Genomic DNA, 23,756 nt, shown 5'->3' with positions numbered 1-23,756 from the left:
AGTAAGGAGGGTAAATGACCTGCCCACAGTATCATAGCTCAAGAGTGAAGCTGGGATTCTGACTCAGGAGCTTTTTACGACTCTAGGCTCTTACCACTGTACTACACTTACTTACAAATGATTGAAAAGGGGAATGTAAAAGTAACTTCATGTAAGTGATCAAGACCTATTAAAAATTCACAGGAACCACAACAGAACTTAAAAAATGTTATGTAGAGAGCTGCAACTCAGAAATGTTGACAATCCAGATAAAGTTATATTGAAATTTACATCTCTTTAACATAGTGCAAATTAATATTACACAAATTTTCCAGAGGCATGTTTAAAATAGTTGAGGACCAAGTATCCAGAAGCACGCTAAGCTATTATCATGTAACAAGCGTGGGCTTTGGTTAGAGTACTGACCATCATTTCCTAACTGTGTGGTCATGACAGTGTCTTGAGCTGTTTCTGCTGCTGTGCAATGAGGATCTACTCCCTACTTCATTGGCTTTTTGTGAGGACACAGCTAGCTAGCTGTAAAGGTCCCTGCAGGTGCCTGATGAGTAGCAGGCTTTAATATATGGTAGCTATGGATACAGAATATAATTTACATAGAAGCTCCTGCTGTGCTAATAAGCTAGTTCATGGAATTCACTAAAGCTAACACTCTAGCTTGAAAGCTAAGACCCTTTAGTAGGCAGCCTCTCATTAGCTTTGCTTGAATGCGAGTGCACCAAACATTTATTTTCTTTGCTTTAAAAAGAGCTGTCAGTTTCCATTCCTTTTATGTCACAATATTAATCCAAATGCCTAGGGTATGTTTCCTACCCCCCACAGAAGTAGAACTCATGAAAGAAAATAAGGGTATTAAAGATACTGTATTTATGGATCTTTCCATAACTGTTTGGTTAGGAACGAGTTAGAAGGACTTCAAAAATTAGTAACCTAGTCTCTTTTCCCTTCTGGGCCCTATTGTTGTGTCCAGTATGTTTCTTAGCTTTCAGGATGGTGGGGCGATTCTTATTGCAGAGCAGCACAGTGATAGCTGAGATACTAACAACAGGTTTCTTTTTCTAGAGAATCAAAATAAATACAGGATTTTACAGTTCATATGGAAGCTACTGATATCTCAATATTGTGAGTTAAAACAACTAAAGCTCAGAAGTCTAAACCAATGTTACCCTTGGTTACATGGCTAGTGTATGGTTCGCAACAGAAACCAAGTTAACAAGACTGAAAACTGCTTATGGAATGAAAAAATTTTGTTTCAATGTAAGTTATTTCACTTGTTCTTTAATAGTCCTATTAATAGCTGTTTAGATGTTGAAAAAGAATCCTTTTATGAATATATGACATTAAATATTAATAATGTAACTGCTGGCCTTTTAAAAAATTGCATGGCTAGACAGGATTTAGGGGTGTAATTTAAAGAAGTAGTTTACATGTTTCTCTTTAAGGCCAAAAACACACAACACGCGCACATACAAACCAAATGAACCTTCCTCATTTGATAGAAATGGTTTATCAGATTTAAAATAGTACTCACCTGGATATATAATATCAGCTTTGATTGTCAATAACTTTTTTAGAGAGTTCATATAATCAGAGAGGTCTTCAAATATAACTGTTCCTTGCCCTAGGATACAATCTCCAGAAAAGAGAGCATTTTCTTCCTCTAAAAGCAGAGCCATATGATCATCAGAGTGGCCAGGTGTGTATATAACTCTGGGCAAAAGAAGAAGTAAAAACAATTAAGAACTTTTAAGCTTAGGAGAAATCTTGAAAAGCAGATTATTCCCCATCCTTACCCTCTGGACAAGACACAAATAAATAATGTCACTGAGTTAAAAAGCTCCTTTTCCTCTTGTCCACTGAAAATTACCACCAGAAATTTCTCTCCTTTAACAAAATCAAATTTTTCATTCTTTAGTGCAAATTTAACACAATTCTCATTTTTCTTATTTTATAAGTAGTAAATCATGATTACAACAAATCTGGAAAACAGGAAAGTACTTAAGGTAGATACAAATCACCAATCTTTCCACTACTTAGAAATAGTGCTTTTATTTTTTAGGAACACACATTTTTTTCAATTTTCTTTGCACATTAGGAAGTACTTTTGATAATATGCTTTATGGCAAAACTATATGAAAAAAGCACTTTTATATTTTTCTGGTGAGGAAGCTGAAAGGTGTAACTCATATAAAGAGGAATCTGACATTTTGTAGCAAAAGAGCACCCTTTGACCATCAATCCCACTGCTAGAAATTTAGTCCCAAATATACCTTCACATATACAAAAATGCATATAAGTTATTGAATACATTATTTGCAATAACAAAACATTAGCAGCACCCCAATGCTAACTCATTGGGTACTCTGGGTAAATGATGGTATATCCACCCAGGGCAACACTATACAACCACCAAAAAATATGAGAAAGATCTCTATGAATTGATATATAGAGTAATTTGTAGGATATACTGTCAAGTGGTAAAAAACAAAACAACAGAGAGTATACCTAGTGTGCTCTTCCATATATAAAAGATGGGAAAAGTAAAACATACATGTATTTTCTTATTTTTGCAAAAAAAAAAAAGAAAAAAAGAAAGTCAGGAAGGATAAATGAAAAACTAATAAATACAGTTGTCTATATGGGATAGGCAAGTGCGGTGTAGGGTACAGAAGTACAAGTAAGACTTCTCTCGTTAGAACTTTTTTAGCAGTTTTGACTTTTAAGCTATGCAAATATTTTATATATTCTAAACATAAAATTAGATAGAAATAAAAAAACCCTTAACATTGAATACAGAAAGAAGTAAATCTTACCATATACTAGATAGATAAAATAACCACAGTAAAAAAATAAATTAAAATGTTTTAAATATAATACTAAGACTGTACATTCTTAATAGAATATATCTTAAGATCAAAAGAATTGCAAAGATAACTTGAACTTTACTTAATAGGTTTCATGTTGACAGTGTTATGAGTGTGTTTCCGAAACTATTTTGTGTTTACTGTAGGCTAGTTTGAACAAATAAATTGATGTGAAGAACCAAGTTTTTCATTGTGGGATAAGGAAAAAATACATATATAGAATCAGGGATTTAAATATTGGGTTGTTTCTTATTTGAACTGAAGAATCATGAAATCACGTTTTCTTCTAGCTCTGTCTATAAAAAGCCCCAGAAGTGATGATACTCCAGTAGTAGTGAACACACCTCACACTCAGTTCTTTGTTTCTGATACCATTTCCCACTCAAAGAAATCCAGGTTTCTTACAGATGTGCTGGGGGGCTGGGGCGTAAATCGTGGTACTGAGACATCCTGTGTTAGACAGCAAGAAGGTGCTGATAGATTAGGGGGAGTATGTCAAAAGGACAAAGAAGTACTGAATAAAATAATGTAAGTCTATAGTAATTCTCAAAAAAGAGGAAGGGGGGGAATCTCTTCTTTAAGAAGAATGTAAAGAACATAAAGAAGAATGAAAGTAAAGAAAAAAAAGAAAGAAAGTAGAAGAAATAGAATAATAAAAGTCACAATTATGCCATCTTCAAGATATCAATTGATTAAGGCAAGTGTCATTCACAGATGCTAAAATCATCGGATGAGATTGTCGGGAAGTGGGACAGTCACAGAAATAAGCAGAAGTTATTTAAGGTGAGTTTAACTTACAGGACCATATTACTAATGAGCAACAATGAACCTCTGTTAAAAGGGCATATAAATGTCAGCAACGAAAGGCTCAGTATTTTCACTGGATAACTCTATCAAACATTTAAGTCAGATAATTGTACTACTACTTAATCTATCCCAGAGCATAAAAAAAAGAGAACTTACAAACCCCAAATCTCCCTACACGAAAAGGTTGCACAAAAAGAAGACTACTGCCTGACCCCACTAACATTGTTATGAAAATCCTAACTAAAATATTACTAAATAGCATCCAAAAGCATATTTAAAAAAATGATATCATGACCAAATAAAGTTTATTCAAAAAATGCCAGGGTGTTTCAATATCAAGAGACCCCTGCAAATCACAATAAAACTATGGAGAAAATGAGTGAGATCATCTCTTAGATACTGCAAAGACATTTGACAAAAATGCATTTCAGTATTTAAGAAAACTGAAATGACTGTAACTTAGAAGAATTTCTCATTTGCTGAAAATTCAAATACTCAATGCTAAATACTCAAACTGTAAAGCCTTTTTAAAGACTCTACTAAAAATGTAAGAGATATAAGTTTTAAGAGTAATGGGAGCAATTATTTTTGAGGCATTCAGAACTGACTGTAGGAACTATTGTACTTTTATGGTTTCTAAGTATATGCTTTACATATTGCAAATGATTACTATATTTAGTAATGGTGAGATATTACAGGGATGTTAGAAACTCTCTTTTGTCTGACTAAACCTGCTGCAACCAGTTAATGAAAGTATTCCATGTTATGTGAAAATAATTTCAGGAAGTGTATTTCCAGCAGCTACAAAAATATGTGGTGTGGGTGTCTGTCTTATCTTATGAACAGTCACACATAGAATGTGTTTACAAATGGAACCTCAATCTTTTTTTTTAATCTGCAAAATCTTATTTGGATAACCATTCTTTCAGTCTGCAAACTGTCTTGTCCATCAACGTGCTCGCAATGCCCCCTTAATTATTCCCCTCCCACTCCCTATGCCAGAATCAGTAATGGTTTTCCTTGCTATTTTCTAACCTAGGCCGAAAGCAGTAAGATTTCTTAAATTAGGGGATCAGAATTTCAATCTTCCAGTCACCTGGGTGGCTAACGCTTTAATTTGCTTACAAACTGTGTTCTCAGTCACTTCACATTGGAGGTGGGAGGAGAAAAGGAAATGACGTGCTGATGTCATCTTTCCAAGGAAGTGACTGAGAACACAGTTTGTAAGCAAATTAAAGCGTTAGCCACCCAGGTGAGCTGCAGCCTCCCATTCACCAGGTGAAGCATTTATTTAGTTCTGCCACTTCTGTGAACAGTGGACTTTGTAAGAACGGCTCTCTTAGAAGTTTAGAACAGTCGACAAAAGCTGTCAGATTAACTTTGAGAAATTAAATTTAGTTCACTAGAAAATTCCTGAGGGTTACAACCAGATCCTTACTGAAAAACCTTGCTGGCTTTCTGTTTTTTACTAATGGGTTCTTGTATTTTTTTCTTTTCAAAATTGGCAAGTAGACAAGATCAACTGGACATCAAGTATTTGGGTCTTCAGTAAATTTTGCTTAACAACAAGTCTTCTTGTTAATATTTAAAACAAATTCATTTTACTGATGATAATGGAAGCTAGAAACCGCATCAACAGTAAATGTTTTATTCAGATTGTAGCATAGTTACATCTGGAGGAAAGATTATTTATTAAGTCACTTTTAAAACGTGTCGTCTTTTTTAGATTCTTTGTTAGTTTCTCTCTCAAATCTTAAAATAGATTCCCATACTTCATAAGAATGCAGTAAAACAAAAAATGAAATGGAGTTCATATAATCCTGAGATCCTTGGCATCAATTCACTACATGAAACAAGATAGGATTCAACTGAGGGAGTGGGATGGTGACAGGAAGCAAGTGTGTGGGTGGCTCTGGGGCACTGATATTTCTAGATCTGCAGGCTGCTCATCTGGTTTGTTTAGTTCATAACAATTCACCTCCTCTCAACCTGGTAACACTTCTCTGTTTATATACTTTAAAAGCTTAATGTGTTCTGTTCATGGCAGATGGGTGGTTAACTTCTAAGGGTTGAATAGCCTTAATCTGCACATTAGGTCTAGACCTAATATCCATGCTTCTGTGATAACTGATAAACCAGTACTGTGGTTCCCAAGTCTCTGAGAAAGAAGACTTCATTAACTCCCTCCTGCCTCCACCTCTTTCTGTAACTTGGCCTAGGGCTGGTGTGTGATGGGGAACATCCAGTATTGCCAAGAATACTTTTCCAAGAAGTGATAACATAATGTTTGATTTTCTGTGGTATCATTAGCAAATTATACAAGATGCTATCGTATTTTGAACAAAAGCACTTAAAAATTAGTTGGTTTATGAATTAAATTTTAGAATCACTGGCATAATGGAAAAAAGAGGATGCTGTTTGAAAAGGGAGCATGGATACCCACTGCTTCACTTCCTCTCTCATTCACCTGTTAATCTACTTGCCTCTTTGTAGACATTTATTGCATGTATGATAAATATTCACTTCTATGGGACAGGGACTGAGGATATGAAGATGAATCCTGCATCTGCCTGTGTCGGAGAATGGCTAGCTTATCAAACCTATTTCCTATTTCCTGGGCAAGAAGTTAAACTGTATTTCCCAGCCTCCCTACACTCAGGAGGGCACATGACTGAGCTGACAGCCGATGCAACACCAGGCCTGGTCCATGAAAACCGCCATGTGAGATCCGTTCCATGCTCTTTCTCCACCCAGCTGGATTGATTGTGGTGAGCACGGCCCCTTGAAATCGACTGAGGACAGTGGAATCCATAAGGGTCCTGAAACATTACTTGCAGGAGGGCCACTCACTAACCAGGAACCTTTTTCGGACTTCATGTGCATGAGAAGTAAAGTTACTTCATATTTGAGCTGTTAGACATTTCTGGGGTGGTTTGCTATAGCCCTGACATTATCTAATGTTATAAGCCTAGGGAACTGATTATCTTTTAAGGAGTTACCTACTTACACACCCAAAAAATTATAATTTATTAAGTGCTATAATGAAATAATGAAATTAATAGTTGGAGAAAGCAGCAGTTGATGTGCCCAGAAAAGGTTCTTGAAGTAACGTGTGAACTGAGGTTTGAAGAATAAATGGGTAATAATGTATGGGGGGGGGCAAGTAAGGGGGAAGGGGTGAGGCCTAGTAAAGGGGAGGGTATGAGCAAAGGCATGAACAGACAGAATGTGCTCAGGAGAATTTGGATAGGCTAATTGTGTTTGTGAGGGGAGTGGTAGCAGCTAAGACCAGAAAAGTGGTTTGAGGCCAAGCTGTGGTAAGGAGAATGATCATTATCTTGTTGTACTAAATTATTCAAGGTTTCAAGTGACAGAGCATACAAAAGATAGACTGGAGAGGGGAGAGCCTGGAGATGGGAATAGTACCAGGATGTAGTGGTAGTGGACATAAAGAAAAAGGGACAGCAGTGACAAGTATCTCTGTGGTAAAGAGAGCCTCATTGGATGTGGTAGGCAGAGGGAGGGAAAGTGATAAAGGTGAGGAGTTGTCAGTTTCCATCTTAGAATAAAAAAAAAATCTTGAGAACTGACGGAAGGAGGGGTTCTGAAATCAGAAAGCAAGACAAATCATGGGGGGGGGCGAAGAGGAGAATCACAGTTAGTTCAGTTTTTAAATTACTGAGTTAGACACCTTTTTGAATCCCTAAATAGGTCATGGGGGATGATGAGTCTGGACTAAAATATATTTACTTCAGGCATAGGTCATCTCTTGCAATTGAGAACATGAGAAAGCCCTACATTTCCTAGCAGGAAAAGCTGATCTATTTTTTAATTTTTATTTATTTATTTTTAGAGAGGGAGAGGGAGGGAGACGTCAATGTGTGGTTGTCTCTTGCACATGCCCCCCGGGGACTGGCCCACAACACAGGCATGTGCCCTAGACCTGGAACTGAACTGGCCATTCTTTGGTTCACAGGCCGGTACTCAAGCCCACTGAGCCATACCAGCTAGGGCACTACTCTATTTTTTAACTTAAATTTTATTCATTAAATAATGGCAATCATATAATTTAAACAAATAATTTAAAAAAGTTAGATACAAGGAGAACTTTCTTTCCCCTATTTCTCAAGCAACCCATTTTCTTTTCCCAGAGTAACCAATGTTATCAGATTTCTTATATCCTTCTTCCTGAGACAGTCTACATTTATACAAGCAAATATGCAGAAATCTTCCCTTTCCTCCCTTTTATAACATATACAGCCTCCTCCCACTCTCTGCAGCCTTCCCCAGCCGCAGGTCATTTACGTACCTTAGAGTGGCACCCTCAGTCTTAACCACATCTCCATCTTTTAGATAAATGTACTGTTGCTCTCCATCTCCTATAATTTCTTCTCTCTGAGGATTCCGTGGGAGTTTTTTAACGCAATATGTGGTATCTAGTGACAAAACGTAAAATATTTACGTTACACTTTACATGTTAGTTCGGCCTTATTAAAAATATTTTATTTATTTATCTTTAGAGGGGAAGGGAAGGAGAGAGGGAGAGATATATCAATGTATGGTTGCCTCTCATGCATCTCCTGCTAGGAACTGGCCTACAACTCAGGCATGTGCCCTGACTGGGAATGGAACCATGATCCTTTGGTTTGCAAACCTGTGCTCGATCCCCTGAGCTACACCAACCTTTTAAGCCTTTTAAGAGACCAATTTTCACAGAACACTTGTGAGTAGCTGCAAGAAATACTAACATTAAGAGACAACAAAAAATGGGGTGAATAATAGCAGCACATGTCTGGGATGGTAACTATTTCTTCTATCTCAACAAAAAAGCTTTTTACTCTCTCATGCCCTTCTAAGTTTACATGAAATGCTGTGTTTTTCTAGTCATTCCTATTTTATACAACCATTTGAAAGTTCTTCATCATCTCAGCTAGCTTTGATATCAAGGTGGGTGTTAAAGAGGGAGTAATACAGGACGTGGGAACTTCTCTCTGTCTAGGTGCTTAATAGAAATCATGACATCATGGTAGTAGTTAATAGGAAGTGGATGATAATATAAAGCTCTTTCTGGGTATGCTGAAAGGGAGTCCCAAACCCAGGGCTCAGATATTAAAACATTATAATAAATTTAACTCACACTACCTGTCATCAACACAAAGAAAATCAATTAATCAACCAATCAATAGTTGATTGCTAATTATTTAACCAGTATAGTGAACACAAGCGCCATGACATCAAAGTGCTTGAAATTGTCATAGTTGGGCAAGTAAAGATTACAAACAGAACACAATTGAAGATCTACACTCAGTATCATTTAATGAATACAGAATGGACAATTAAGCTAACAAAAGCAAAATAAGTTTAGGGAAAGGAGAAACAATTAGGAAATGAATCATAAACACAATTTAAGGTGCGCTCAGATCCTTGTTGTAGCTTAAATTCTATGTGGGTGCTGGGCATGGAAGGGAGTCACTGCGGAGGGGCACAAAGGGACTTCTTTTTGGGTAAGCGTTCTTTATCTCGATTGGATTGGTCATATAGGTGTTTATAAACTGCACACCTAAAATGGGTACATTTTATGTATGTAAATTCAAGCTCAATAAAGTTGACTTATGAAGGAGAAAAAGCAGTCCATGAACATTTTCAGTTTCCAAATTGACCCTCATGCTAAAAGAGTTGACCAAAGCTAATTAAGGACATTTAGCATAGTTTTCTTTTTTTACATAAAAATATTTTTCTTCATTTATTTTTAGAGAGAGAGGAAGAGATGATGAAAGAGAGGGAGAGAAAAATGTCAACATGTGGTTCACTTTCATGTGCCCCCTACTGGGACCTGGCCTGCAACCCAGGCATGGGCCCCAAGTGGGAACTGAACCAGTGACCCTTTGGTTCAAGGCTGGTACTCAATCCACTGAGCCACACCAGCCTGTGAACCAGGCTGAACTAACATGTAAAGTGTGCCTTGTGCCTTTAAAAAACTGTGCCATGTGCCTTGGCACAGTTTTTTTATTCACAAAATTTAATGGGTAGATAGACAAGAAAAAGGCGAGGAAAAGTCAAAGTGGGAGAGAATTATTTCTTATGGCATATAGTCCCTCTTGGATCGGAAGAAAGGGGTTAATGGGGTAAGAAAGTTAGGTTGGACAGCTTTTTATAATAAGCAGCCTGGTGATACTATTGTAGTTAAGAATACCTTTTGGTTCCAATTGTAGTCTCAAGGCCTAAAAAGAAGATACTTAAAAATATTAGTTGTGCATAAATATTCTTGACTTCCTTGTCCTTCACATGCCTTGAACATGTCCAGCACACTCCCATTCTCGTACCTGCTCCTGCAACGCCCTTTGCCTGGTGTACCTTCCTTTGACACCTATATAGCTTACTCCCTCTCCACCCTAGGTATGATGGCTACAGCTCTCTTTCACTTTATTCTCTCTTCTCTTTTTCTTCACTTAGCTTTTTCTTCATAGCACCTATCCCCATCTAACTTATTATATTTACCATTTACCTTCCCTACTAGAATGAAAGCCCTATGAGAGCACAGTCTTTGTTTTATTTGCCGTTACTTCCCTTGTACCAAGATCAGTGCTTGGATATAGCAGCAACTTGAATATTTGTTAAAGGAATGAACGAATGAATGAATGTGTGAGGGTGGGATGAAGGAGTAGGGAGAGATGGTAAAGCACTAGTACTCAACAGGTTTCAGGAACAGAGGGTTATCTACACAATGATCTTTCACCAGTATTTAGTATATCAGAGTAACTGCCTTAAAGCTAAGGAAGACCCGAGATAATGTTTAGAATGTGGACAGTAACAGCAACTGCCTCTAGTACCCATGTAAAGTGTATAGCACAGTATCTGGCACACATGCTCAACAGTGGTTAGTTATCATGAAATCTGAAGTAGTAACTATCACACAGACTAAGTTAAAACTGACCTTCATCACTGGGCAGAGGGGAAAAATAAGAGGGAGAAGAAATAGAAAATAGGACTTTTACATTTTTTCCTTTGTTAAAAATGGGCAGAGTTTTAACAAAGTTAAAATAAGTAACTTTGTTACTTATAAGTTTTTTTCTTATATTAATTTCTAAAAGTAGCATTTAAATATGAGGTATACAGCCCTGGCTGGCGTGGTTCAGTGGGTTGGGCATTGTCCTGCAAACCAAAAGGTCACCAGTTTGATTCCTGGTCAGAGCGTACACCTGGGTTTTGGGCTAGGTCTCGGATTGGGGGGCGTACGAGAGGCAACTGAGATCGATGTTTCTCTCCCTCTCTCTCCTTCCCTTCCTCTCTCTCTAAAATTAAATAAATAAAATCTTTAAAAAAAGATATTTAGTAAATGGTTTACTAGCTTGTAACAAACAAATTATTCTCAAAACACAGTTTCCCTCAATGAGCTTAATGAATGTATTCTGTTTACCATTCTTAATGTTTTTACAAATATCTGTTATCCCTCCAGTATGATCAGGATGCCAATGAGTCACTATGATTTCCTGGATTGCTGTGTTAAATTCGTTCAGAGCCTGCTTTAAACAGGTGATATATTCTGGAATAGCTGGTTCTCCAGTGTCAATGAGGATTCTCCTGAAAGTTAAAGGGAATATAATCACACAATTGGTGTAGTTAATATCAGCATATTTCTCACACAGATAATTTATATTTAAGAAACCGCATAAATTGCTTTGCTTTTAAAACCAGATGTTACTTCAGCTTAACTACAGTCATCACTCTTTAAGAAAGTTCTTATAGCTAAAAGTAAGTCTGAATAAGGAACAATAGCCATAATATTGCACACTTACCTAGCACTTAAAATAAATATGGCACTGTTGCATAACCTCACTTTAAAATTGTAGTCCTCATAACAACTATTTTTTAAAGTAGGTATTTCATCATTATACATGTATGTAGAAATCAAGAAAATTGCCCAAGGTTACTCTGCAAATAAACGGTAGAACCAGTATTCAAACCTAGGTATTCTGGTGTCAAAACATGTGCTTTTATACATTCTGCCTTTAAGTTCTTTTATAATATCCTCAAATGTCTCAGAGACATGACGGAATCTGATTCAATGGAAGTCCTAAAGATACCTATTCTTCTGCACTGCATACAAAACTTATCCCTGAAGCTTTACATTAGCTCTCTTACACATGAAAATGAAGGCAGCTGAAAGCATGGAAGAAATGTCAAAGCTAATTTATTTCTATACTTAAGTAACACTGTTAGTTATTATTTTTCCACTTATGGTTCTGAACCTCCATATACTTTTCTATGAAGTTTTCCTGAACTAAAGACATAAGGGTGTCCTGGCTGGGTGGTTCAGTTGATTGGAGTGCTGTCTCTTACATCAGAAAGGTTGCAGGTTGAATTCCTGGTCAGGGCACATACTAGGTGGTGGGTTCAGTCCCCAGATGGGGGGCATACAGGAGGCAACTCACTGACGTTTCTCTTTTACATTGATGTTCTCTCTGTCTCAACTCAATAAACATACATCCTTGGGTGAGGGTTAAAAGAAAAGAAATAAGGGTGACATTTCCTCCTCAAGAGCCAATCGATAAACTTCTTAATTCATGTTGTTCCACAATAACACTCCCCTAATTTAGGCTGCAGGAGAGAAGATTAGTGTTGAGGAAAAGACTGAGTCATTTACTCACTTATTAATCCATCAATAACTCTTCTGAATTGTCTACCATGTGCCACAGTTTTCTTGTAAGACAAAAACCTTATTTACATTCAGGTGGAGGGTGGGAAGGGGGAACTGTGAAAATAAATAGTAACAGTAACAGTAAAGATTAACAGAAAGCATTCTGCAGAACATTAAAATGGGAATAAAGGACAGGAAGGGACTAGATGGCTATTTTATATTGGACAGTTCATTTCCCGGACCCCGTTCCCTGAGACCTGATGACAAACGGCCCTCTGACGGGGGAGGAGGCCAGCAGCTTTACAACCCACTGGCTTCCATCTACATTATTAGTTCCGCAGAGCAGTCGCTCTACCTGACAAGTACAGTGTTGTAACTGTCCATTCTAGAGACGGGGAAGTGAGGGTTACACTGGCCCAAGGGTGCATTATGAGATCCTGTTGGCAGTGGAAAAGTAAGGAAGAGATGACTTATTTAATTACTTATTTATTTTTAATAGCAAGTCTTTTAAAAAAAGATTTTATTAGGGAGAGGAGAAGGGAGGAAGAAAGAGATGGAGAGAGACATTAATGTGTGGTTGCCTCTCACACACCTCCTACCGAAGACCTGGCTTGCAACCCAGGCATCTGCCCTGACTGGGGCTTGAACTGGCGACCCTCTGGTTGGCAGGTCTGTGCTCAATCCACTAAGCCACACCAGCTGGGGCAGGAAGAAATGATTTAAAGAACATTTATGAAGTAAGTACATACCTATCAATAATTACTTTAAAAGTAAATATTCCAATCAAAAGACATAGGGTGGCTAAATGGATAAAAATATCAAGACACATCTATACATTGCCTATAAGAGGCTCAGTTTAGATCTGAAGATGCACACAGACTGAAAGTTAGGAATTTAATCCATGCAAATGGAAATAAAAAGAATGCTGGGGTAATAACAACTCTGATGTTAGACAAAACACTTTAAAACTAAGACTGAAAGAAGAGACAGAGAAAGGCCTTACATAATGATAAAGGGATCAAGCCAAGGAGAGGATCTAACATGTGTGAATACCTATGTAACCAACAGAGAAGCAACTAAATACATAAAGTAAACATTAACAGACATAATTCTGACTGGTGTGGCTCAGTTGGTTGGGTGTTGTTTTACAAAGTGAAAGGTCGTGGGTTCGATCCCCAGTCAGGGCGCATGGCTGGGTTGCAGGTTCTGTCCCCGGTACGGGCCCTTGTGAGAGGCAACCAATTGATGTTTATCTTTCACACTGATGTTTCTCTCCCTCTCTTTCTCCCTCCCTTTCCCCTCTCTCTAAAATAAAATAAAAAGTTAAAATTCTGCTGCTTAGAAAAAATATTTCATTTTTTAGAAATGAAATATTCATTTGAATAAAATAAAATGTCACATTATACCAGTTAGAATTAATAGACAATGTTCCATCCAAAACAACAGAATATACATTCTTTTCAAGTGCACATGAGACATTCTCCAGGATAGATTACATGTTAGGTCATAAAGAAAGTCTAAACAAATTTAAGACTGAAATTATATCAAGCATCTGTTGTGACCAAAACAGTATAAAACTAGAAATCAATTATAAGAAGAAAAACTGAAAAAAGACAAACACTTGGAGGCTAAACAATGTGCAACTAAAAAGCCAATGTGTCAAAGAAGAAATCAAATAAAAAATAAAAAATACATTGACACACATACAAATGGAAACATAATGTACCAAAATATGCGGGATGCAGCAAAAGAAATTCGAAAAAGGCAGTTTGCAGTGATATGGGCCTACCCCAAGAAACAAGAAAAATGCTACACAAACAACTTTACTTTGAAAGGAACTAGAAAAAGAACAAATCCCAAAGTAAGTAAAAAGGAGAAAGTTATAAAGGTCAGAGTAGAAATAAATGAAATAGAGACGAAAATAAAATAATAAAAATGATCAAGGAAACTAAGAATAGGTTCTTTGGAAAGACAGACAAAATTAATAAACCTTTAGCCAGACTCACTAAGAAAAATAGGGGGACCAGATGGATAAAATCAGAAATGAAAAAGAAGTAAAAACAGACATCCCAGCAACACACAGAATCACAGAGATTACTATGAACATTATACAGCAACAAACTCAACAACCTAGAAGAGATCAACAAATTTCTAGAAACAAAAAATGTTCTAAGACTGACTCGGGAAGATATAGAAAATCTCAACAGACCAGCAATTAGTAATGAAATTGAGTCCATAATCTAAAAACTCCCAACAAGCTGAAGTCCAGGACTACAAGGTTTTACCGATGAATTCTGCCAAACATTTAAAGAATAGTTGATATCTATTCTTCTTACACTATTCCAAAAAATGAAGGGGAAGGAATACTTCTAAAGGCATTCTAAGAGGCCAGCATACCCTCATACCCAAACTAGAAAAAGACACTATAAAAAAAGATAATTATCGGCCAATATCCCTGATGAACTTAGATGCAAAAATCCTCACCAATATATTAGCAAATCAAATTCTACAATACATTAAAAGGATCATACACCATGGTCAAGAGGGATTTATTCCAGGGAGGCAAGGATGGTTCAACATCCACAAATAACCATTATGATACACATTCACAGAATGAAGGATAAAAAAATCATATGATCATCACAACGGATGCAGAAATGGCACTTGATAAAATTCAACATCCATTTATGATAAAAACTCTCAATGAACTGGGTATAAAGGAAATATACCTCACCATAATATGAGTCATATATGACAAATCCATATAACTCAATGATGAAAAACTCAAGGCTTTTCCTCTAAGATTAGGAACAATGCGAGCATGCCCACTCTCACCTTGTTCTTCAACATAGTTTTGGAAGTACAAGACACTGCAATCAGACAAAAAAAGAAATAAAAGGTATCCAAATGGGAAAGGAAGAAGTAAAACAGTCCCTATTTGCTGATGACATGATACTATTTATAGAAAACCCTAAAGACTCCATCAAAAAACCATTAGAACTAACAAAGTCATTAAGTTGCAGGACACAAAATTATTACACAGGAATCTGTTGTATTCCTATACAATAACCACGAACTATCAGAAAGAGAAATTAAGTTCTGGCTAAGATGGAGGTGTAGGTACACATGCTTCACCTTCTTGCACAACCATGAGAAGGATCACAACTAACTTCAAAACAGAAAACAACCAGAACTGCCAAAAAATTAAATTGTGTGGAAGTCTGACAACTAAGGAGGTAAAGAAGAAACATTCATCCAGTTGGGCAGGAGGGAAAGAGACGGGATGCTAGATTGGAGATGATGCGGTGTGGCAGTGGCTAGATGGTAGCAGTGGCTGGCAGGATGGGTGGCCCCACATTCATGTGTGGTGGATAAAAATCAGGAGGGACACTTGAGGAAGGAGCAGTCTCAGCTCCAGGCCATACTGCACAGCCCAGTGCTCCAATGCCAGGATGATAAAGTCTCATAACTTCTGGCTATAAAAGCCAGTAGAGGATGGAGCAGTGGAAGAAACTGCTAGTCCCTCAGGAGAGTCCATTTAACGGGCCCCCACCATGCCTATAAGATACTCGAACTGACCCAGCCTGGGAACCTCCACAAGGCAATAGCTAGAGGGGTACCAGTCGTATTTGGGGAGTGGGTGAAGTGACTGGAAATGGGGTGAGTGCTGACCAAGCAGCATTGTTCCCTCTCTGGCCCCTCCCCCACATACACTGCCATATAGTAGTGAAGATGGTTGCCTCCTCTTTGTGAATACCTAAAGTTCTACCTCTTACAATGTAGCAGGTGCACCAAGGCAGGGAATCAAAGCAGCTCTACTGAATGTACAGAAACAAACACAGGGAGGCTGCCAAATTGAGGAGACAAAGAAACATGGCACAAATGAAAGAACAGATCAAAATTCCAGAAAAACAACTAAAGCAGCTCTACTGAATGTACAGAAACAAACACAGGGAGGCTGCCAAATTGAGGAGACAAAGAAACATGGCACAAATGAAAGAACAGATCAAAATTCCAGAAAAACAACTAAGTGAAACAGACAGCCAACCTATCAGATGCAGAGTTCAAAACACTGGTATAAAGGTGATCAGAGAACTCACTGAGTATGGCAAACACATAAGGGAAGATGAAGGCTACACTAAGTGAAATAAAGAAAAATCTACAGGGAACCAACAGTGAAGGGAAGGAAGCCAGGATACAAAATGATTTGGAACATAAGGGCAAAATAAACAGTCAACCAGTATAGAACAAAGAAATAAGAATTCAAAAAAAATGAGGAGAGAATAAGAAGACTTTGGGACATCTCCAAAAGTGCCAATATCTGAATCATAGGGATGCCAGAAGGAGAAGAGGAAGAACAAGAAATTGAAAACTTATTTTAAAAAAATGAAATAAAACTTCCTTAATTTGACAAACAAAATGGATATATAAATCCAGGAACCACAGAGAGTCCCAAACAAGTTGGATCCAAAGAGGACCACACCAAGACCCATTGTAATTATAATGCCAAAGGTTAAAGATAAAGAGGGATTCTTAAAAGCAGAAAGAGAAAAGCAGAAAGAGAAAAGCAGAGAGTTACCTACAAAGGTGTTCCCATAAGATTGTCAGCTGATTTCTCAAAGGAGACCCTGCAGGCAAGAAGGGGCTGGAAAGAAGTATATTCAAAGTGATGAAAAGCAAGGACCTAAAACCTAGATTACTCTACGCAGCAAAGTTATCATTTAGAATGGAAGGGCAGATAAAATACTTCCCAGAAAAGGTAAAACTAAAGGAGTTCATTATCACTAAGCCCTTATTAAATGAAATGTTAAAGGAAGTTATTTAAGAAAATGAATAAGATAAAAACTATGAGCAGTAAAATGCCAACAAACTCATAACTATCAACAACTCAATCTAAAAAACAAAACAAACCAAACGAACAACCAGAACAGGAACAGAATCATAGATATGGAGATTATTTACAGGTTTATCAGTGGAGAGGGGGGAGGAGGTAATGGAGGAAATGGTTCAGGGATTAAGAAGCATAATTGGTAGGTATAAAATAGACAGGGGGAGGTTAAGAATAGTATAGGAAATGGAGAAGCCAAAGAACTTATATGTAGGACCCATGGACATGAACCACAGGGCAGGACCTGCTGGAAGGAAGGGAGGTACCAGGTGGAGGAGGGCAAAGGGGAAAAACTGGACAACTGCAGTAGCATGATTAATAAAATAAACTTTAAAAAATGAGTAGCTCAGAAGACACCACCAAGGTACTTGTCTTACTGTTGTTTATTTTCCAAAGTAGTATTTATTACTTTTTTTTCAGTTTTCAAAACAAGCTCTGGCCAGTTTTATTACAATTTTGTACGAAAATAAAAAGAAAGGGAAATTAAGAAAAGAACCCCTCAGACAACTGCATCAAAAATAATTAAATATCTAGGAATAAATTTAACCAAAGGGGTACGCCTTATTCTCTGAAACCTATAAGACATTGACGAGAGAAACTGAAAATGAAACATAAATGGTAAGATATACCATCCTTAGAAATTATAATTAATACTATTAATATGTATACTACCTGTTGAGATCTGGGAAATTGAGAACATAACCTGACCACAGCAAAACAGGAACAAGGAACAGCATGCAAACAAAGGCTGAGCAGACAGCCTGCAGTATGTGAGTGCCCTACTTAGAGCAAGATACGCAGATTGTAATCTGTTTAGTTTTGAATTTTGAAACCCCACCCTGTTCCCCTGCGCAATCTCTGTCAGCAAATAGCTAACTGCTTCTGTTCAGCACGTGCTTGCTCGTCCCTATATAAGGACTTAGCTGTAAGCGCTTGGCGCGTCTCTCATCTGCAGCCCTTTTGGGCACCGTGTCTCCGGACACCCCGAGAGTTCGCCCCTGTGCAGGTTAAGCTTGGCCAATAAAATAAGATCAAAACCCTGAAAGGTCTTCGAAAATTATTCTCGTGTCCAGTGGATATAATATTACCCAAGCAATCTACAGAGGTAATGCAATCCCTGGCTAAATAACAATGGCATTTTTCACAGAACTAGAACAAATAATCCTAAAATTTGTATGTAGCCACAAAAGACACTGTATATAGTCAAAGGAATTTTGAGAAAGAAAACAAAGCCGGAGGTATCATGCTCCCTGATTTGACTACAAAGCTACAGAAATCAATAGAGTAGGTACTGCCACAAAAACTGACATACGGGTCAATAGAACAGAATACAGATCCCAGAAATAAATCCTCAATATATGGTTATAACATACAAACAAAGGAGGTAAGAATATACAATAGGAAAAGATAATCTCTTCAATAAGTAGTATTGGGAAAATTGGACAGCTACATGCAGAAGTATGGAACTGGAACACTTTTTTATACCACATACAAAAATAAACTAAAAATGGATTAGAGACCCAAAACCATGAAGTTCATGGAAAACAGGCAGTAAACTATTTTGACATCAGTCTTAGCAATATTTTTTTTGGATGTGTGTTATCAAGCAAGGTCAACAAAAGCAAAAATAAACAAACAGGACTACATCAAACTAAAAGCTCTGTACAGTGAAGGAAACCATCAATAAAATAAAAACTGTCAACAAAATGAAAAGGGAATCTGCTGAATGGGGGAATATCTCACAATGTAATACCTTACGTTGACCAACACAGCAATTTAAACTAACATTTGGTGCTGCCACATATTTATTATCCTGTTGATCCTCAGATCGACTCTAGGGAGGCACTATTATTTATTATTATTTTACTTTACAGCAGAAGAAACTAGTCTTCAGAAAAGCTAAATGATTTGCTCCAGGCCTCAGCAACAGGTGGTACTGGGAAGCACTAACAGATACAAGGTTCAGTGACTTCTCCATTCAAGACATACTGCCTCTCTGGTAGAAGGGCACACTGCTTAGCAAGCACATCGAATCATTCCTCATGTGGCATAGATGAAACCTCAGCTGTAAATCAGAAAAACAATGTTCTCAGTTTCCTCCTTAACATACAGCAATTCTATCAATAATGTCTGGGAATAGTTAACTGCAGAGGATTAGAGTGTCATTTCTACATGGGCTGGCTGGCTTTGTTCTTCATGGCTACAGACAATACCCCATTTCAGGAGGTCATTTTGCAAATAAAGGTTATACTAATCAAGGGAACAAGAGTGCAGAAGACTCTGTATAGGTCTGTGACAATTTATTCACTAGATCACAGCACCTGGCATATAGTAGGCACACAGTAACAGTCTGCTATACGAATGGAGAAAAAAATTCTTCACATGATGGAAATTAGTGGAATCAATGCCCTCTTTTAGGTATTTTATATCAATTTTAGGGTAGTTATTAAGTGGATTCTGTCAATGTGCTATCATTCTTACAAACTCATTAGTAATTTTCTGAGCACCTACGATGAACCCAGAATAATCTGGATGTTATGAGAGAAACAGAAGTGATAAAAATAATAGCTAATATTATTGTATGCTTCCTACATGTTAGAATTTGTTAAGTGCTTTTGATAAGATTTTCACTTAAATTTCACTGGAACCTTGTAACATCCTTATGAGGTAAGTCATATACAAGTCTCATTGTATAGATAAGGAATCTGAAGCTTAGAGAATCAACTTTCAAAGTCATAAACTGGGACTGGGATCTAGGTAATCCCAGTCCAGAGTCTAAACTTTATTCCATTAGATTGCCTTGTACTATTAATAGGAAATAGTACATTTGAACTCAAGGTATTCACAATTTTGTAGTAAAGGTTAAAATTGCAGCTTTTTAGAAGTCCTTAGGCAGAGAAGAAACCTTGGCATTCTCTTTGGAAAGTCTGGCTATTATTTGTCCATTCAAATGTTTATTGAGTACCTATGTACTAGGCATCATAGTGGATCCTGTTGTGGTTTAGGGAAATTCATTTGGCATCCATGGGCTAATCAGAATGATGGAAGATCAGCTAAAATTGCAGTTATCCAGCAGTTCTGGAATCATAAGAAAGAAAGTAAAGAGAGAATGTGGACAATACTCATTTATTCGGCAAATACTTATTGTAATTCCTGTACTATGTACAAGGCTCTGTGTTAGGCGGTAGGGATAGAGTAATGAATAAGCCTTCATTGAGGCTTATTCTATTGTGAATAAAGGTGGGAAAGACCATTAAGCTTTTTCTTATCCCTCAAAAAACCCATTTTATTATCAAGATAAGGGCCATGAAAAGTATGAGTGCTAAGGTAGTGGATTACATTAACCTAACATAGTCGAAGGGGTTAAGGGAGGCTCCCTTGAGGAAATGACATATTAACTGAACTCTAAAGGATAAAGGAATTTACCTGGGTAAAGAGGAGAGGCATAGTTGGAGAAAGAGAAAGGCGTGGATGAAGGTCCTAAGGCAGAATGGATACAACTCATCTGGCTGGGATGGGAGAGAGGTTTGTAATCAGGTTGATAGACAGGTAGCAGCCAGAATGCACAAGGCCTTCTTATTTTCATTAAAAAAAAATACTACTCTGGCTACACGGGGGAGAATGGATTGAAGAGGGGCAAAAGTAGATGAAAAGAAGTCAGTCAGCAGCTATTTTAGAAGCCTAAGCAAGAGTTGTACTGGTGTGGACTCTGTGATAGCAGCAGAAATCTTCTTAATGGCTTGGATGTTTGTGCAAGAAGCAAAATGTCAAGGAGTGTACTTAAGTATTAGCCTTCATCAAATGTAAGGATAGTTCTGTTTACCAAAATATGGGTGACTGACTGGAAGAGGATCAGGTTTAGTAGGAAAGCCCATGAGTTCAGTTTGGGAAATACTGAGTTTCAAGTGGTTGTAAATCATCCAAGTAGAGATTTAAGAAAGTAGCTGACTACCCTGGCCTGAAAATCAAGCCATTGGATTTTGGCTGAACTGGAGCTCTAAATTTGGGAGTTATCAACAAACATATAATAGGTGGAACCAAGTTAGTAGACAAGCTCACTTAGGTAGAGACTACAGCATGAACACAGACTAGGATTGTATCTTGAGGAAGTCAAACATTCAAAAGACCTGGTAAAGAGAACACTATACGGGAGACTGTGAAACAGCAACTAAAGAGGAAGCCAGGAGAAAGTGGTGTTGACAGACCAAAGAGTTGGTCAACAGAGTCAAAAGATACTAAAATCACATAAAATGGGAATGGAAAAATGCCATTGGGTTTAATGACCTAGGAGCCACCTGTGATCTCAGAACTGTTCTGCGCAGTGGAAGAGGTAGATATCAGAAGCTCTTACTTGGACCCGATCAATATTCATTTCTAGCCACCTGACTTCTACCTTATATAGAAGAGTAACATCATCTGTACATTAACTCATTCTGGCTCAACTATATGCACTCATCATCTATATCTCTCATATACATATGAGTGATTCCACTGGCCATTCCACTCCATGAATTCATGTGTGTAGTAGTGCAAACACTGTAAGATGGGAGACAGGAATCTACTCTTTAGTCAATTTCAAAGTTCCTCCTGTCCCTTTTACCACGAGCACTTTGCTGACCTGAATGTGATTCTACTGTTGACTTCACCTTTTGCCTGCCTGACTTGCAATACTTCAGCTGCTCCATCTTGTTGCCTCTAACTGACCTGCTGGAAAAAAAGGCAAATACAGTACTGCACATAAATACAGGTACTGCACATAAAAACTCAATATATTACACACATTAAACTGTGTCTAGTGTTCAAGTTTACTTTATTAATTGTAACACGTCTTGACTGCACAATTAAATTCTATGCTCAAGGAGAACACAGAATATGTTATTTCTACTTTGTATTATTTCTTATATCTTATTTCTACTTTGTATTATCTACGTTACACTAAGTACACAAAAATTGCCCTATGCAGTAAACCGCTTATCTCCATTTCTGCACAAAACAGAATGAAGCTGAACAAAAGAAAAAAAATCTTAGAAATAGAGACACGTTATTCTATCAAAAAATAACCTGAATAAGGCCACACAATAGTAATAAACAAAAAGTAGTAAGCTCTTCTTTCCCAAGGGCAGTGTGGGGGCTTTTCCGGTTTTCAGCAACTCGGCAGCAAGAAAACCCTGCCCTCTGCTGCCCAGTTAAGAAAAAGACCTCACCTGGGTCAACCGGTTTTGTGAAGTTACACTCGGGGCAAACCTCGAGTGAAAAGTCAGAAGGTGAGCCATGACAACACTTTCCTAGATTCTTAAAAAACTCCAACCGATACTCATTTCTCAACCATTTAAACACACGCACCCTGTCATTCAACATCAAAGTAAATAGGTTTCAAAAACAAGTTGTTTTGTTTTTTTAAAAAATCATTTCTCCCCCAGCCCGGTTGGAAGTTAGAGACGTTATCATCGCAATGGTCGGGATTTACGGGAGGTACATGACCTAGGGCCTCTGTGGTTGGATCTACGTGGGGCTGCTCTGCCGGGGCAGCAGGACGCAATCCTGTCCGAGGCGAGCAGTGATCAAAATCCCAGCTCCGCGCCTTCGGGTGACCAGTATTTTTCTGGCAAGGGGGTGGGGGACGTTTACCTGGGTCCGGTCCCTATCAGGTAGGTGTTGGTGCCCTGCAGAGTCATGGGACCCGGGTTACAGCCCAGAACGCGCACTACCCGACTGGACAGCCGCTCGATGCTTTGCAAAGTGGCTGCCATCTTCGCCTAAGCCAAGGTAGAAGCGTAGCTCTAGCTGTGACTGCAGCACAGAAAACGAAAGTGGGCCGGTGGCGGAACTACCGGTCACCCGACTGGAGTCGGAAAGGGGTCCGCCTCCATGCTGGGGGCGGGGCCAGAGGTCACGCGTCGCGAGGGAGGATCGGGTGATGGGGCGGAGACTGGTCAGTTTCTGCGCTGTGGGGGCAGGGCCAGAAGTCACGTGACGCCGCACGTGGCTTCGAGAGCGAGGGAGTTTGCCCGCGTGAGGCGTGCGGCTGCGTGAGGCGAAGCGGGGTTTGTGTGGTGCCACTTGTCGTAGAGCAAGGTGCCTTCACGGGATTTTGTTCTGGGGAGGGAGAGAGACGTTTTAACCTGGGAAATCTTGTGATGGAGCGAAGAGCGGGCAGGTTGGGGGTAGATACTGAGTTCTACATCCCGTGAAGCGGGACTGCTCCTGTGTGTAGGCAATGGTGTGTGTGTGCGTGTGTGTGTAGTAACCTGTTTATTTTTTATAATAAACAGCTGTAAGTAGTGTGTACCAAGCTCTTTCCATCTGCTAAGTGCTCTTTATAAATATCTCGTTTAACCCTCACATCAACAATTGCTCCCCGTGCTAGCGGCCTGCCCAGCGTTAGGGCTGCCTTAGACTAGAGCACTAGGTTTAACAGATTAACCATCCCAATGTTAACTGCGGCTCCCAGTTAAAAAGGTTGAGTGACAATTTACCTAAAAGAAATTGTTGAGATCCTGTGATCTGTTTCATCGAGTTTTGACAGTTGTATGTAACCACGCCCCTCAAACAGATGGTGCAA

General features: G+C 38.3%; 1 protein-coding gene across 3 annotated transcripts in view; it reads right to left on the bottom strand.

The window, feature by feature from the left end:
• Positions 1-23,056, bottom strand: part of LACTB2 (lactamase beta 2) — a 34,906-nt gene extending 11,850 nt beyond the window's left edge. Inside the window, exons 1-5 of one of the 3 annotated variants that reach the window (XM_053661011.1) lie at positions 22,823-22,909; positions 12,009-12,156; positions 11,086-11,249; positions 7,978-8,104; positions 1,529-1,707 (exon numbers count right to left, since the gene is read on the bottom strand). In XM_053661011.1, the coding sequence (XP_053516986.1) occupies positions 1,529-1,707; positions 7,978-8,104; positions 11,086-11,249; positions 12,009-12,010 (472 nt within the window). In that variant the 5' untranslated portion in view covers positions 12,011-12,156; positions 22,823-22,909. Of the gene's footprint in view, positions 1-1,528; positions 1,708-7,977; positions 8,105-11,085; positions 11,250-12,008; positions 12,157-22,822 lie in introns of all 3 variants that reach the window. The other 2 variants (XM_053661010.1, XM_037148902.2) reach the window with 2 other exon arrangements.
• Between the last annotated feature and the right edge of the window lie 700 nt (positions 23,057-23,756).

This window comes from Artibeus jamaicensis, unplaced genomic scaffold (genome assembly GCF_021234435.1).
Source record: "Artibeus jamaicensis isolate MK-2021 breed Jamaican fruit bat unplaced genomic scaffold, CSHL_Jam_final scaffold_916, whole genome shotgun sequence".
Lineage (NCBI taxonomy): Eukaryota > Metazoa > Chordata > Mammalia > Chiroptera > Phyllostomidae > Artibeus > Artibeus jamaicensis.
Note: the sequence above shows the minus strand (reverse complement) of the source record. Positions and strands in the feature narration are given on the sequence as shown.